This window comes from Pistacia vera, unplaced genomic scaffold, assembly GCF_008641045.1.
Source record: "Pistacia vera cultivar Batoury unplaced genomic scaffold, PisVer_v2 Contig607, whole genome shotgun sequence".
In the NCBI taxonomy this organism is placed as follows: Eukaryota; Viridiplantae; Streptophyta; class Magnoliopsida; order Sapindales; family Anacardiaceae; genus Pistacia; species Pistacia vera.
Window position 1 is genome coordinate 78,485 of NW_022196454.1, and position 18,205 is coordinate 96,689.

Genomic DNA, 18,205 nt, shown 5'->3' on the forward strand with positions numbered 1-18,205 from the left:
TATATATTGTTAAATTGTCAGAAAAAATATATGTTTGTCGATACGCAGCCGAGGGAAGGGATTCATGTATGCAAAATATACAATAACTAATAAGAATTTGGTGATTAAAATAAAAGGAATAGGTCAATATTCAATCCGCGATCAAGCTTAAAATAATGGTTGTGAAATGAGAACACATGGGCTGTGGTCAAATGAATGTGTTGAATTGCAGATTCATTGTGTACTAATTGCCGTTTTGTTTTGTAAAACCTATCCATTATATTCCTGGAAATCCCGGAAGTAGACAAATGTGAATAAACTATATTCATTGTATAGTATTAGGAATGTTTATTGTGCATACATCTAGATGTCTCTATTAGTTAACGCCAAAATGGTAATTTTAGAATGATGATGCAGAAACTTCCGTATTTGGAGGGCTTGACAGATTCAACTATAAGAATTCTGAGAATGAGATAGTTCTGGAAACATGAACTTAACTGGAATGAAATTAAAGTTGGACCAAGTTATGAGTTATTAATAGAAAAGTAAAATTAAAAGCTTGGCAGGATGTGCCGTCATGGAGGTGAAGATGATGTAGCTGGGCCTTCACTACATCAAATAAAATAGTGAGATGACAATATCAATCAGTATTCGAATTCCATTTGGTGAAGACAGGTGGAGAGACACGTGCAATTGTGGGTTCATCATCTCATTAAGTACTCACCAACTACCGTATTCTACCATTCTCTACCGTCTATAAATGCTTCCAATTTATCAGAAAAAAAAAGCCATTTAAATTTTTTCCTCCTTTCTCTCCATCAAACGTCTAAGGCATTTTGTGCGGACAGCCCAATGGGTTTCCGTTTTAATCTCAACCAGGCATAGGAAGCTTCCTGGGCCTGTTTCATTAGCCCACTTCTGTGCTAACTTGTGAAACACTGAAACTTAAGAATAAAGGACTGTTTGGAATTTTAAGATGTTTAAACAGGGAGAAAGAATCGGCCTTGAATGGAAGTGGGAGTGTCCAATGGATACGTGTATGTAAATTGTTTGAAAACAATAAAATAGAGAAAATATACGTCAACATTACTATCATAAAGTGCTACAGAAGAGCAAGAAACCTGTTGATCAAATTGTTCTTCCATTTCCCCACAACTATTTACAGAATCCTCTTAAAAACAGACACAGACGTAGGGGATCTACACTTATGATAAACTAAACCATTTTTGCATTTCAATTACTCAATCATACAATCCTTCATGCTCCCATACATCCACCAGAAAATCAACCATTTCCTGCAGTTAAAAATCCAATTACAAATTGAAAGAAAAATAAATAAATAGATAAAAGTATGCAGTTTTTGTAATATGCAATAACAAATCTGATTACTGGCTCCTTGTGGCTAAGCGGTTTGATGTATCTATCTCCCTTTCTCAGGGGGGAGATATCGAGTTTCACCTGAGGGTAGAAGTCTATTGGGGAGGGGGTGGATCACCCTCCTTCTGTGTAACCCAGCCACAAGAAAAATAAAATAATAAAATGATTTAACGAAAAAACAACACATTGCACAGAAAACTTACATTGAGAGGGATGGGCCTAGGAAAAGGATTTCTGGATCCAAGTAAACTTTCATATGTAGCAGGCCAGCTGCATATACAAAAAGTAAAATATGCAAGAAAGTAAAATGAAAATTGAAGCACAAGGATATTGGGTACTCTGAAGTGAAGACATTCAATTATCAAAACGTACATTATCTTTTTTTCTGCCAACATGTTTATTTACTAAATTATACTCATTGCTAGATGTGATCATTTGAAAAGTGCTCCTATTTGCTACTGGTCACCAACAATATGTTTGTCAGAAAAGCAATATCAATGAGGACTCACTAATTCAGAACAGGAAATAAAAATTGTTTTCAAGAAAATCAGTAGGCAATGACATTTTATTGAATGGAAGTGGAAGCTTTCGAATTAACACCTACGACTGAACTGTAATAAGGGTAGTTAAAGACCTTGATTTAGGTTCCCAACTATGTTGAGTTTGATTCTTTGACTTGCTACTTCCAATCCACTCAAGTCTTACTTGATTCCAGAGAAGAAGACCTGCAATTAACAATGTTATCAACATCAAATGATTTGATCTAACAAATGGAAAAGGAAATGCCATGATCAAGACCACAGTTAATTACATTTTTGTGACCATAATTGACATCAAACTGCTGTAAACTAAGTGACCACTTAAACCTAGTCAACTGATGAACAACACCTCTTATGCACACAATATTCATAAAAGTTTTCTCCAGCAACAATTCAACATATTTACCAGAAACTGATCAGAAAACTAAAATTGAAATATTATTGAAACTTGCCATGATTAACAAATTCAGAATGGCTGCTCGTGCCATTATTTCCACCACAGTGATTGAGGGTCTGATTTGATATGCTGATAGATGAAATGCTTCTCTGGGATTGAACAGCACTGTTTTCCAAATCACATGTGCTCGAGCTCCAAAAATCATCTGATATGGTAGGTTTCTTCACAGTCCGCCCTTGAATTTTCAATCCCTTTGATGGCTCATCCACAGCAATTATTGGTGTGGACTTACTGCAGCACCCAAAGCAACCACTGCACTGTTGCAAGCCAGGTTAAACCATATATGCATATACAAAACACAGTCACAGCAAGTTCAAAAAGAATTGAGTGAGACCGGATTAAAGAGTTAACATTTCAAAGAAAAGAACATGCGATGGTTATCAACATCTTTGCTTTTCATATTTATTTCCTCTGAGAAATAAAGAAAGAATAGGCCCTTAAACTCTATAGTGCCACTACTTCATCAGAAATATCAAAAAAGAACTGATTAACATATAATCAAAATGAGAAAACTACTTCTAAAGAACACCGTAGCTGCAGTTTCAGAAAATATTCAGCAGAAGAAACAATATATTGTTTGAGGTACAAAAGAGAAAGTATATAAACAATTGACATTGTTAAATTTTCGTGGTTGATGAATTGGAGCTTCAATACAGAAGTAAAGGTGCACATGAATTACTCAAGACAAAATATCAACCAATGTCACAGAAAAGAGTATGATTGTTTAAACAACAAGCGGAAAAAGTCCAAAACTATTCATGGAAGCCTTAGTTTAAAGTTAACCAGTGAACTATTATTGTTCTATTTTGTTAGCACGAAAAGCTGAAAAAAATATAACTCCTCTACTCTTTTCCCTCTTTGAAAATCAAGTCTGATCTAGGATAAATCATGTCGTGAAGATGGCTTAACTTGTAAAATCGAGATGCTAAAAGTTTGGTTCTGCATATTCTTTCCCTATTAAGTGTTAAATTGGAAGAAAAACAAAGTATTAACTTCATTGTATAAGGTTGACCCTAGATGAAACTGCTACTTAGAAACATATTGTGTTATTAATTCACTTGTTCCGCTAGGGAGGCTGAGACAACCATTTTCTCGAAGTTTAAGATTAAACTGCTTGGGTGAGTGCAGGAAAATCCATCTCACCATAGTGGATTGATATTAGATAGAAAATGATGAGAAGATAGGAGGCACCTATATACGATTTCATAGAGATGCTTAGTTTCACAGAAATCCTCTAAGAGTCCAGAGAATGGTTAGAGTTACTTTAAAAGGGCTTATCAGACTGCAACCTTAACCTAGTTCTAAATTCTCTAATTTATTTGAAGAGTTAAAAATTATGCTATATGACTCAAAGGGTTAACTAACAGCAAATTTAACATCCAGCTTCTTGTTTAAGGACAAATCACAGAATTTGATCACCCCCTAGTTTTCTTCTAAAATTTGTTCTTCTCAACAAAAAAGAATATCTCCGTAATTATTTTCTCTTCCAGAAACATGAGAAAGAAAATTTGCAAAGTCCATAACTAATATTCTACCAACGTGTCCGCATTAATCAGAGAAAAAGCTTATGATATTTCTTCTCACACCAGGCAAGATTCTTAACAAGAAATCTTCAAATAAAAAAATTGAATACAATTTGGTATTTTTGATCGCCCATAAGAAAAAAACAAAGCCACTGGTGCTGTGAAGTTAATTAAGCTAAGCTCTTACTAGCTAAAGAAAGAAGAAGGTAAAACTTGCAGTTGCATACACTCAACTACGTCCCAGAAGTCAGGCGACCTTTTACTACTCCACATTTAAAAAAAAAAAAAAAAAAAAAAGAACTGTTGTTTCGTACAGTTCTTTAAAATGAAAGCAAAGCAGGCATCAAAATAAGATTTGAAATGAATTGCTCACCCAGGCAGGCGAGAAAGTGGGCATACAATCAGTAAAAGCAGTTTTTATCATCACCATTTATGGATTCCACCTACAAAAGAAGAAGAAATTGTGATTGCTCCGATTCGTTTATCTTAAAAAAGGGGGCTGTTTTAGTATTAATTGATGCTATTGTTGGGCTGCTGGCTGGCTGCCGTTTACCCACTTTCTTCCACTTGCTTAGCTTGACCAGTGAAAGGGTTAGTAGTGATTATAACTGGTGGTGATAATTAATAATATACAGTAATTAGATATCTCATTAGTTATTGCCCAACTAGACTTACAACAATTTATTCATTTTAAACAACATCTTAATAGAATTCTGTTTAAGTTAACGATTTAAAATTATGTTTTATTTAAACTTAATGGTTATATGTATCTCAATCTTCAAATTATATCTGAAATTTTGCATTTCTAAATATGTGCTTCCGGTAACTGAAACATTATCCCATAGTTTTGCATTTCAAATCAGTCAGTGTCAAATACCATTAATACCTCTAAAACTATCCACCACCCCTCGCTTCATCACCACTCCCCTTCCATAATCAAATCCCTGAATTTGACTCTTCTTTCTGAACATTTCAAAGATTACAACAATTGCCATTTCTAATATAAGGGCATCTTTAACCTACGCTATTTTGGTGTAAGAAATCTGCTCTAACCTAACACCAAAAACTACATTAAATTAGTGTAAATAAATAGTATTACGACTAAATTTATTAAACACCGTTCATTAGGTGGGTATTATTTATCTATATAAAATATATTTTTTTATTTTTGTTATTTAATTTATGTTAATGATATTATTATATTAATATTTATAATAATAATTCATAATATATAATTTAAAAAAAGATGAAAAATTAAAAACAAAACTTTATTCAATGCAAATATTAAACTACATAACTCAAAATAAAAATAACACTATTTAAAAATACTAAAATTAAAGGAAAAAACAATATAAATAAGACTGCAGTATTATTATGCACAACATGATAATCGAGGATGATCGTAATGTTGATGCATCAATTGAGAATCAAATAGAAGCGGCACACTCCGAAGTTGAAATTATTGTAGATGAAAATGTTTGATTTCAAATTTGCTCGACAAAAACAAATCAAAGATACAGTGCTCACCAGTCTTTCGAAATGATTAATGACATTTGTAGAAAGAATATACTAATCGGAAAATTAAATTACTATCAATATGAAATTTTACTTTTGTGGTGTTGTTTTTTTTTTTTTTTTTTTTTTTGTGGCATTATATATTAGATATAATGTTTTTTTTGTATTAAATGTAATGTTTATTTGATTAAATAAATACTAATTTTATTAAATTAGTATAATTTTCAAAGTAATTATTATTTAAAAAAATATTATTCTCCATATTTAATAATATATAAAAAATAATTAGTAAAATGATTAATTGTTGATTATTAATAGAAAGAAAAAGAAAGAGTATATTCTAAAAAATATATTTTGGTATAATATTTAATATAATTAATTGAAATGCGCAATGTGACATACACAAAAAATACACCAATTTGGTGTTTGGTTAGAGATAGTCTAAGTAAATGTACAAGATTTGAAGAGCAGGGGTTTCCATTTGGCATGCATGATCATTAATTAGTAACGCTGGAGGATTAGGTTCGATTTATGTAAATACTCAACTATGCAAACAGGCCAGATTTTAACCAGACTTGATTGTAATAGGATCAAAGAAACCATTCCTTAATGTATCAATGTTACCCGTTTTTTTTATGGAGCTCACAAACTTTGTTCCTTCAGGTAACATTTTACTGTTACAAATTTCCCACAGAATAACATGGTGATTATGATTATGGCAAGATAAAGCGAATTTGAAAAGTGAGACTGAATTAAAACACAACAAAATAAGGCTGAACAGCAAAACAATATTCAAAAGCCTAAAAAAACTCAATTTAATATAAACTTATATAATTCTACTTCAGATCTGAGCTATTTTCCCTGTTTAAAGAGAAGAGAGCAAGGTTGGCCCTCCATCCATATATCAGTGATGGTTCATGTCTTTTGGGTATCAGAGCAGCCAGCCCTGGCTGGAAGCTGTGACTGGGTGCAATCTCCTGCTAGCATTTGTTTCCATGAACCTGAAAAAAGATACAAAGAAGAAAATTACAGATATTACTAGCTTCTTTTTTTTTTTTTTTTTTTTTTTAAATGAATAAATGAATTACTGGCGCAGTCAATTAAAAGGCTATGGTTATATATTCCAGAAAGAGTCTGCATCAATAATATGCCTACTACAGGCTAGCACAATTTCTTTTCTAGCTTCTTAACGAACTGCACTGTGCAACTAAGAACATGGTCACAAGCACACATTCATAAATGATAAATACACTACAGCAAGAATATTCCAGCATGGGATGTCAGAGTAATGGACATTAAGAGCAATTACTAATAGCCAAAGGAAAATTTATTGAAACCCTAAACAATCTTAAAAATGATATCTGAGCTGCTTCAAAAATTTGGTGCAAATTGTAGCATTAAACTCATGTATAAACCAGGCATTAGCCTCATGATAGGTACACAGGTCTGTGAACTCAATAACCATTGAATCAGCTAAAGGTCATTCAACAAGAAAAAGCTTCACGCAATTCAGCTAAGCTGAAAGCAAAAAAAACACTTACACACATATTTGTGTGTTGACACATTCTACGTCAGCCTCAATTAATGGCCATGAGACAAATTGAGCAAGCGATAAGTTGTATGGAAGGACCTAAGAAAACCAGGTGTCTCTCCACAGTATGGAAATATAGTGGTGAAGAACCAGAGCACTTCAAACTTTTTTGATTTCCATGAACGTGGAGGCCTTTCTTTTTTACAAGACATACTAAAAGGGGCAAGCACCACAAACTCACTTAATACTAGATTCTACTATGCCATACCTAATAAAATAATTTTATTGTAACCTTGTTTCATTCAAATCCTTGCTCAAACAATTCTTGCTCCTTTGATCAATATAATGAACCAAAGAATAATTCAAACTAACCAGTTATCATCCTTCAAGATGGAAAGAACTTTACTTAATTTAAAAAGTAAAATGAGAGACTACAGGTGCATAAATTACTAGTATAACAAACAATGACAAGAATAAAAAAGTTAAACAAAAATACATTGAAGGTAGCAAACAGAGAGAGAATGCTTAAGTTAAGATAACATACGTGGATGGGATTGGTCCTTCATTTGCAAATGTTGACATTCCCTGTCGTTGCTTGTGCTTAGGATTAGAAGAGCAAATTACATATAAACGTCCACGACGCTTAACTGTCTTACAAAACTCACACATCTTCTTTACTGATGATCGCACCTTCATGGTTACTGAAAATAAAAATGGAGCATTACACTATATATCCATATATTTAAAAGTGCATAATGCTTCAATGCAAGTAATAGTCAGCCATAAACTGCTATCCCTAATTATTGTGCCCACATGGATTTGAAAGTTCCAGATGAGGATCCATTCCGATTTAAAAACTTCCTTTGACAATTAGTCGTGCCCACATGTCCTAAAGCAATACTTGTATATAATCAAATCCAAAGCCATTTACCTCATCTCATACCCAAACTCGAGCTTAGTTTTGCAGTACATAAATTGGAGTTAAATCATGACAAGTATAAATTATTCTTTAAATTCATCACAAAATATGAAAACAATTTTGGAAAATAAATAAATAAATAATAATAATAAGACGCTAACATATATGTTGCTCTCTAGCCCTACAGCAGTTTGCTTTGATATCGCATCATATGAAGTAGTTAAAAGCTCGAAAGAGGCACAAAATCACACAATAAACGCTGTTTAGAACTGCAAAAGTGAACATATCAGTATTATTCCTTAAATATTAAAAGAAATTGGATACCCTATCGTCTTAAAGGAAACTATTAAATATTTCATGTAAAATGTTGAATCGAATTGATAAAAAAAATTTGCATGCAATCATAATACAGTACCTGGTCTGGCTGGTGAGGAGTCGGTTCTGGGATTCTGTTTTCTGCAAAATTTAGCTTATTGTTTGCCCGTAAATTGGTGGTGTTTAGGGTTGGATTTTGAGATGGGCATGGGCCAACCATTGGCAATCTTTCGGCCCAAGTCTCCTGAGCTCAATCTATACAATTACTTGGAAGAGAAAGATTGATATAAAAATAGGAGTTGTGATTTTTTAACCTCATTTTTTATTTTTTAACCTTGACAAGTTTAACCTTAAACAAAATTACTATAAAGGATATTATTAGGGCTGTGCAAAACCGGGTATCTGATCCAATTTTGAACAAAAATCGGATACCCGAATATTCGGGTACTCTAAAAAGGTACCTGCAAACCGAACCGGTTTTTAGAATACCCGGTTTTGCGGGTACCCGAATATTTGGGTCACAAATCGAGTATCCATATTTTACCCGAATTTGATTAAAATTCATCATGAATTTTAATTTTTTACAAGATACAATTCCTTCCAATTGAAGCCAGTATTCAACAATAAACTATTCCTCAACGCGAATGAAGCATGTGACCAGACAAAATATACCTTGAGGTATCAATTTGAAAATTCATGGCCACTAATGCCTTTTGATAATATTGTTGACCTAACTATTCCTCAACCAACTTCAGTCACAAAATTTATCAGCATAGCCACACTAACTCAACCACTTCAGTCTTATAAGGGCCCAATTTAACCCCTAGTTCACTAACAGACCCATTGTCTCCAAGTGAAGATGACATAAAAATAAAATGATTGAAAATATTTACCTCAGAGCTGGAGACTGAAAATCAAGCCAATGGCGTCGGCGACAGCGACGACAGTGCAGAAAGGTGATGGAGCTGGAGCAAAGTGAAGCCCAATGTTGAGATCAATTTAGAAGCAGTTGGAGTGTTTCTGCTTTCTATAATTTGCAGTCTGAAGAAGAAAATTTTAGTGGACTAGTGGAGAATTTTTAGACTTTAGTGGAGAGTGGAGACTGGAGAATTTGAGAGTTAGAGAGATGAGTGTGGGACCTGACGCAGTGATGTTGACGGGCTAAAATTTTAGGGCATAAGGTATTTGGGGCTTTTGCCCTTTGAAAATTGAAAGTAAACAAAAAATTTAAAAACTGTGTTTTTTTTTATTTTTTAATAAAACCGGTTATCGGTTATCTTAAAATAAATAATTGATACCTGAACCGAAAATTCGGGTATCGCCCGAAACCGACCCAAATTTTCGGGTACCCGAAAATTATGATTCGGTTCGGTTTGGTTGATGTGTTCGGTTCGGTTAACGGTTTTTTTTACACAGCTCTAGATATTATATGATATAAGTACAATTATCCTTTATTTATATATGTTTTTAGTTACGCAAATTTTAATTTTTAATTTTCGTAATGGTTAAAAAATTTTGTACAAATTTTTAGGAATCCTTCTACAAGTAGTTTTTTTTTTTTTTAAACTAGGTAGCTTGCACACACTTTAACTAAGTTCTGGCGTTCGAACACCCTTCAAGCCCAAGCCTAATGGACCAAGTAAAGAGTATATTAAACATTCTTTAAGTCTAAGTTCAGTGAACTAGATAAGTCATAAAAACACAATATATTTAGGTAACTCTAAGTTCTTGTCATCCGGTTCTATCATAACCAAGTGGTTTTCTAGCTGTAGTTTTTAATTTGATGGATTCATAATTTTAGTCAAAATCTACAAATAAACAATTCAACGTCCACAAACAGAATTTCTTGTGATTCATTGAAAGCCTACAATTGTAGAGGACAGGAAAATGTCAAAAGCTAGTTTTTGCATTGTAACTGCACCAAGTCTGGTGTAACTCCAGAGGATTTGTAGATAAGATAGACCTCTCAAATTTGAATATCAATGGCAGAGGCTCTCAAAAAGAGGCTAGATTATTAAACATAGAGGGCATTATAGTGATATCTAAAATATAATGATTCCTTAAAAACCCATTGGATTTTTGTTGTTGGATTAGAATTATTGATTTAAAATACCCTTTCAGATTTTAATTGACTGGGTACAATTTGAAATTCTAGATGTTTACATGTTGTATTAAATAAGTAATGTTAGAAATGTTCCAACATTTGAAGATGGCACATCAATCGAACCGACCTCGTCACCACCACTTGCCTAAAATAATTAATTAACTCAACTCGGTTGATCCTTATCTTAAACCGCCCACATTTGCCATTTAATTGGCCAAGAAAATTCAACATTACCCAAGTTGAGAGTCATACCATGCCTTTACTCTACCCACCACAATTCCAAATTAAAGGATGTCACACTTAACCGGGTTATAATAATAATGATTAGTTATTTGTTTATGAAGTATCATCAAAAACTAATATCAGATGTCGTCATTTAATTGCTTCTTTAAAAATAAGATAGCTTTCTCGGCAATAATACAGGCATAATGACAACAAGAATGAGGTAAGATGGTGCATTATTGGGTGACTTAGAACTTTTTCCTGTAAAAATATAAGCAAAAGATTGGCTATTTTTTTGACTAAATGGCCACTTATAAAAGAGCCCACCGTATGCTTCTTTGAAAGTTAACTCCTTTATATTATATACTTTAGGATAAAATATATAATATAAAGTTTGGTGAGGTCAGGGAAGCATCTAACCATGAGATTTTTGGTTTGTGTTGCATGTGTCATGTAACTTTTTTGATTGATGTGGTGATTCTTGATTCAATTTAAAGCAATTTTTAATGGGTGAATGTGGTGTCGTGTTTCACGTCCACCGTGGCTTCTACAAATTGGGTTTTTTTTTTAATTAATCGGCCCCCTAATCAAGGTGCTTAATCGAATTAACAATGGAGGATTATGTCACCAATGATGGGATTATGCTCACACTCAATCCGTTACTAGGGAATCAAGCTAACTACAGTAATTATTTTTAATACATAGTCAATAAACCATCAGAGTTTTATGAACAAAATAAGTGGAAAAAGAAAATGTAAAAGAATGATAGAAACATGTCATCAAGTGTGTTGTACTTATGACACAATATAATCAATTTCAAGGATCTTTTTCTAAATTCTCATCATAAATTTTAATTTCATTTGATGATAATATTATCCTAAATTTTTTCTTTGTGAAAGCGTGAATCGTGCCGTCACGACCTTTTATCCTATTTATTAATTTAATAAAAAAAAAAAAAATAGAATATAGTTTGTAAGTATATAGGTCGTTGGTTGAATTGTTCTAAAAGAGAAAAACTAACATAATAATAATAATTTAAAAGGACTACACTTTAGAAGGTGCTGGAGGAAGTTGGTTTGAAGTTTGGGTTTGTCGAAATGGCTGAGGAAGGGTAGGTTGCTTCTGGAACTTTATGAATATAAAATTTGAATTAAAAACAAAAGGGAAGCAATATGGGACACACAATGAGGCCACAAAAGCAACTCAAAAGACAAGGAAATTCAATTTGTGATAAAAAAACACATTCTGTTCCAACATTAGTGCAATTCCTCTGTTGCCCATCCTCCCTGTGCTTCCACCTCAAATACTTGTCTACTGTTCAAATCCCACGTCATTTTAATTAAATATCAACTTAATTCTATTGGTTGACTCAATAATTTAAGACCCTTCCCCAGCGAATTAAACAAATGAAGAAAGAAAACACGAGTTGTTTAGTTTATTAATTGTAATAATATTTGAATTGGATAAGGAAGCATCCTATCACCTGCCTGTGTTCACACATTGAAAGGATGGATTCATACATATACATGTGATGAGGCAGTTCTTATACAAAGCATAAAACAACACATGCACATTCCTTCACCCTCCAAACGCTCCAATTCTTCATACCAACCACATAATTACTAACTACTTTATTATATCACATATTTCATTAATAAGACTGTCCCTTCACCTATAAACTAACTAAAAGTTTTGTATCACATATTTACATTCCATTATTACGAATTAGCCGAGTAAATGACTTTTTTCTATCCAAATAATGGTTTAATAACACTTTTTTATCCACTAACTTTTAAAATATCACTTTACAACCCAAATTTACATTTCGTTTTTAATTTCGACATCGTTACGATCCTACATCACCACCATTTTCTTCTCTAATCATCACTCACTGAAACCCTTCAAACCTTACTCCTGCCAACCTTGTTAATTGTCGACAATCGAGCAATTAGGATTTGCGCAACCGTTATTCGTAAGTCAAATTCTGATCAATTATAACCATCAAAATCTAACATTCTAAGATCAAAAGACTCATCGGTCTCCTCTTTTTAAAAACCCCAACAGCTTGGATCAAATTTATTGTCCGTGAATGATATTTTACAAGGCTGTATGTGACAAAATGTCATTAAGCCATAATTTGGATGAGAAAAAGTCGTTAACTCTAATTAGCCTCTACACTTCTTTTCTAAGTGCTAACCATGAAATTGATTGGTATACAACATGGCCAAAGTGGTAAAAACTAAAATGAAGAAAATATTCTTTCAATTTTAGTTTACGAGCCCCTAAAAAGAAAAAGAAAAAAAATCTAAGAAGATTATACTGACAAGTTCCTAGTTCGAGAGGGTGGATCCACTCGGTAATTTCTGCAAATAACACCCAGCTTGTGGGTCCATCACCTTCTCCAATTCCAAAGATATATTTACAAAAATGGGCTACAATTAGAGAAAGGCCTTGACTAACTGAAGAATTATACAAATAGTCTACATGAATTTGATCAATCAATAGGAGCAACCCAATCGTTGAACACAACGACGATCTCTCAGTATTCCATTGTACAGAGCCACCCTATTTGCAGGCATTCCTCCACTCCTCTTGAACTCTGATGGAGACGAAGACGAAGACGAAGACAAAGAAACTTTTCTTATAACACTATGTTGCTTCCTGAACTCTTTTCCATTCCCTCTTGGATCCACAACATCTTCTGCAAAGTGCACCCTCTTCTTCTTCTTCTTTTCTCTCTTTTTCCCCTCTATATATATATATAAATATAGAAAAAGATCAACAACATAAAGTTATAAACATGAACATATGAATTGACTAAAAAAACAATTCTGGATTTACGTATGCATATATGTATATGGGTGTAGGCGTAATTTACCAGAAGAAATACAAGATCGTAGAACTTGTACTTGTGGGGAGTCATGAGGAATCCGATCAATGGAAAATTGGGTTGTTGGGGACGATTTCTGAAGGCGAAAAGCCAGAAGAATTACAGTACCGGAAACAGCAGCCATGGCGGTGGCTAAAACTACTCCTTGAGAACTCAATATTGAAGACATAGTGAAGATGATTAAGAAAAGAAAAAAAAAAAGTGAGTAGATGAATGAAAATGAGAAGGTGGGTTTCGGTGTTTACAAGGAGACAACGATAAATAATAGTATGATGGATGATGGAGTGAAAACACAAAATGTGAGAAATATTATTATAATACAATCATTAATTTAATAGTTTTTTATAAGGAGATTAACAGTGATTAATGTTAATTAATTTCTATCCATGTGTTTTGGCATAGGTAAGGTACTGCTAATGTTACTGTAACTCAATGACTTTTGCTCCTGCACCGCAAGGCAGTCCTTTACATGATGTCACCTCTGTTTCTTCTTTGGTAGGCCTACACTAGATAGAAGAATATTCCTTTGTTAGTTTCACACTATCTCGGCTATCGGCTGCGCGTCACCACAACGCTCCGGTTTAAGGCTTTCCGTTCCTCCTACTTCGGAACAAGAAGGACCCATGACACTTTTCTCACCTTATCCTTGATATAAATTTTGATAGCATTCGGTTCCTATATAAAGTCACATCAATTTGATTTAATTTTGAATGTTTTGTAAATTATGCTTATATGTGTAACATTAACATACAACATTTATTAATAGAAGACAAATCAATAATCTTATTAATTGTAACCTTATTAATCAATATAATAATAATAATTATTTAATTTCTATAAATCCTTAGTTTTAAAAAGTAAGCGTTTTTTGGCATCACGGGAATAATGCACAAAATACTTATAAGAAAATTTGTCTGAATTGAAGAAGACGCATGTATGTAAGATAAAGTTAGAGTGAGTGAAGTCCACGGCATAAAAAGGAGCGTATAGACTGTAGGAAGTAGTGTGAAATGTGAATTATTATGGTGTATCCGCTGCCGTTGGTAAAGATGATGTGTTTTAGATGCTTACATGTTACATCAAATTCCAATTCAATTCTCAAGATAGGACGATGACTTTACACCAATCATATTATTTACTTATTTTAAACCACCCTCTTAACCTTTAACTGTGGTTGGTTACATAACATAAAACAGCCCATTACTATATTAATAAAACATTAAGTCTAAACGTAACTGGAGATTGAGACTACATCATCGACTCTATTCTTTGGTTTTGAATCAAAAAGGTCTCCTTCTTTCACTTTTCACCTGATCAATCCACCCCATCATTCATATATCTGGCCTTTCATTGCCCTCTAATTGCTTCAATAATTATATAAACTTGAAGTTTTTTTCAATTAAAGGACTAAATCAATCAGTTTCATCCACATATGACGGCACTGGGACTCTACTTATTATATAAAGATGACAGAACCTCCTTTTGACAAGAAATCGACCACTCAAGCAATGGGGCGGTTCCAGGTGAGAAGGCCTTCTCCATTCCCCACCTCATTTACAATCTTGGTCTCTGTTACCCACTCCCTTACCCAAATTATTTAAACGGAGTGGAGATGGAGAGTCGAGTCCCCACATGGGGAGTGTATTTCCCAAATCAACTTTATTCCCCATTTTATTTTTCGGTAACCAGTAATTTTATCAAGTGTTGTGCGGCAAATTCTTGAAACATGGATTCATGCCACGTGCACAAAATTTACAAATTTTTNTGAGTAGATTAGGTTTAGCCGTTTAAAAGATGTGATGCCAAGATGAAGGGTTTAATTTTCAAAATAGATTTACTGAAGATATGGTTTTTAAATTTTTTGGGGAAAACCAATAGTAGATTTATTGAAGATAGGGTTTTAAATATTTTAGGAAAACCATTTTCGGTTAACTGGTTCAAAATTAGACTTGAACCGTTAACCGAACTGGTTTTCTGGTTTTCTTAATTTTCAAACCGAAACCGAACTAGTTATTCAGAAAAATTGATTTTTTGAACCCGTTTCAATTCGGTTTGGTTTTCAGACTTTTTTTTTGTAGCCCTCATTAATTTCAATTTGTCCTTGACAAATTGTCCAATGGTGAGCTTTGAGCATCTCATGTTTCTAGCCAATATCAACTTGTTGATTCTTGCCTGTATCTCTGCATTATCTTCATCACCTTCAAGCCAACATTTGTGTCTTTGATGGGAGTAGCATCTTGCTGGGGCTTGTTAGAGATATGTAATCTTGTTGAGAGTTTTCACACTTTCATCCTTAAGGTTATAAGTATATTGCACTTATTTCTAATACTTTGGGATATGAACAGTTTAGTCCTGTTAGGTGAAATTATTTAATAAAAAGTCTAGATTACCCTTGTTATTAGAAATGAAGAAAGTGTATATATATATATATATATATATATATTAATGGTCTAATATTACGTGTTATTGTAGTGAGTAACAAGTATTAATATATAAATAAATGATATTATGATTACGGATAATAGCATATTATGTATAATGTATAATATATAATATATTATACTCATTCCGTTTCTCTATAATTGACGTTTTAAGGGTATTAGCTTTTTCCAAAATAAATGATGTTACCAACTCAACCCTTTCTCTCTTGCTCGACATTTGCCCTTGTCTTTTCTCTTCTATTGTTTCTCTGACCCACATCTCCTTTCTCTCTTTCTCTACTCTGCCCCTCATCTACTCTCTCCACTTTTTATATGGCCCACATCTCCTCTCTCTCTCTTCCCCTCATCTCCTCTCTTCCACGTTTTCTATGGCCCATATCTCCTCTCTCTCTTTCTCTATCTCCGCCTCTCATCTCCTTTCTCTCTTTCTCTTTCAAGCATAGGTGAAGAGCGTGAGAATATTTATGATGTGAAACCGAGTAGTCCTTTGAGAGCAACGCATGCGAATCAATCCTTTTGCAAGGACAGGGTTTCAATTGATACTGTTATGTGCCCTTTCAAACCAGAGGAGTTAAATAAGAAAATTTCTTCCTTGATTACTAAGGTTGTAGAACCTGCAAAAAGGAAGGAAGAACTTTTTCAATTAAAAGCATGTATGCTATGATCTCTTGTGTACTCTACAGCCTCCTTTTTTTTTTTTTTTTTTTTTTTTTTTTTTTAAGATAGAGTTGCATTTTTGTTTAGGTTATCGAGATTTTCAATTGCGAAGTGGCTGCCCTTGCTCAATTTGGGTCAAACCTTGATGTTGCGACTCCGACATTACTCAATCTAGCAATTTGGAAGATGGTTGAGTGGCAGGTATTTCTTCCTTGCTTTGATAGCATTTAATTGCCTTGCCTCCACCTTTTTGTGCTTTGTTTGTTTGTGAAGTAAAATGTGTGCGACTAAGAAAAAAATGTTATGGTTGACTATGGATGATGTTATTGTGTTATTGTGTTCTACAAATTGAGGTTCTGTAAATACATCAGGCTGTAAACGTAGTGGAGATTATGAGTCGTAAACTTTTGAATGAAGAATTAGAACAAATGAGGATATGGGTGCCTTTATCATGTAAGTGGCTTTTTTGTGTTTTTTTTTAAGGTTATTATTCTTAAAATTGATAATGGTACATTGTTGCATGACTCATTTGACTTTTTAATTTATGAATGATTAGGTTTTGAAGATAATCATAACATCAACAATGGGGCCAAATTGTTGACACTGAAGGCAATACAAGCATTGCAAATGAATTTGGAATGGTGGATATGAATAGTGAAGGTTTTATTTGATTTTTTCTTTGGTCAATGTCAATACTTTTTTTGCTTTCATCAATTCAGTTAATTAGTTACAATATTTTCTCTTATACAATACATGTTACAAAAAACAATGTAGAAGCTACATCAAGACCGATTGTCAAAATTGAAATTTTTGGAGTTTGGAATAACCTAGAAAAATCAGCAGTGGGCATTGTAATGCATGATACACGCTGTGGAAATTTGACCTTACTGGAACAGTATGTGTCAACTTCTAACACACTACATGCAGAATATCTTGCCTTATATCATGGACTGTGTGTAGCTCGTGAAAATGGTGTTAAAGAAGTCCAATGTTTGTCTTACTCTCAAGAGCTAATTGGCAACCTTAATAGGAATGATGAACAAAAATGTGTATTGGGTGATTTGCTTGATTTCTTTACATATGTCGAAGTCTATAAAGTGCCTGTTAGTGGGGATATGTTCGTTGATGTTATGGCTCGCATAGTCGCCAGGAGATGATCGGGCCTTGTACTCCTTAGTGAGAGTGATTGTTGGGTGTTTCAGGTGTTTCGGTTTTTCTCAATTGGTTGCTGCTTTTTATTTGGGTTTTGGCTCAATTTTTGTGACATTTGCCTATGTTTTGTTTTAGTCTATTCTGCGAGGCCTTTGGTGTTGAGAAGGGCATGTGGCTGCCCCAAGTTGCAGGTCATGGATTTGGTTACAAAACCTCTTTGTTGGAGTTTCCATTCTTGTTAGGAGGTGTTGCTTGTTTTCTCTTGTCCTTGGGTGTGTGCTTTGTAGGAGTTTTGCTGTGGTGAGTCTTGGTTTTTTCTACTGGTTGGGGATTGAAGCTTTTGTTGGATTTCCTTAAGGGTGGTTGGAGTTTTGAGACTTTTTGGCTGCGGACCTCTATGTACAGACTGTGCAATTTGCTTTGTGCCCAGATAGCCTGCTTTTTTTACTACTGCCCTTTTTTGTCTAGTATTTCTTTGACTGACTACATGTTTTGTTAGAACTTTAATCCTTGTTTTTTTGTTGTTGTTGTTCTTGATTTGGTTTCTTAGGCTTGTCCAAAGACCATGACTTTGTAGGGTCCTT

At 33.6% G+C, this 18,205-nt stretch overlaps 2 protein-coding genes and 1 long non-coding RNA gene across 3 annotated transcripts; all 3 read right to left on the bottom strand.

Annotated features, from left to right (window-relative positions):
• Positions 1-1,035: 1,035 nt before the first annotated feature.
• On the bottom strand, positions 1,036-4,305 carry LOC116110563. Its single transcript, XM_031396770.1, has 5 exons — positions 4,249-4,305; positions 2,348-2,609; positions 1,991-2,081; positions 1,560-1,626; positions 1,036-1,274 (listed from the first exon to the last, which is right to left on the bottom strand). The coding sequence occupies exons 1-5, from the start codon at positions 4,303-4,305 to the stop codon at positions 1,221-1,223; spliced, it is 531 nt and encodes a 176-aa protein (XP_031252630.1). The 3' UTR covers positions 1,036-1,220.
• A 1,837-nt stretch (positions 4,306-6,142) lies between these two features.
• On the bottom strand, positions 6,143-8,376 carry LOC116110587. The gene is made up of 3 exons (XR_004124924.1): positions 8,256-8,376; positions 7,466-7,622; positions 6,143-6,391 (listed from the first exon to the last, which is right to left on the bottom strand). It is a non-coding gene; the product is annotated as an uncharacterized LOC116110587 (long non-coding RNA).
• A 4,150-nt stretch (positions 8,377-12,526) lies between these two features.
• Positions 12,527-13,621, bottom strand: LOC116110588. Its single transcript, XM_031396797.1, has 2 exons — positions 13,360-13,621; positions 12,527-13,230 (listed from the first exon to the last, which is right to left on the bottom strand). The coding sequence occupies exons 1-2, from the start codon at positions 13,538-13,540 to the stop codon at positions 12,980-12,982; spliced, it is 432 nt and encodes a 143-aa protein (XP_031252657.1). The 5' UTR covers positions 13,541-13,621; the 3' UTR covers positions 12,527-12,979.
• Positions 13,622-18,205: the final 4,584 nt, after the last annotated feature.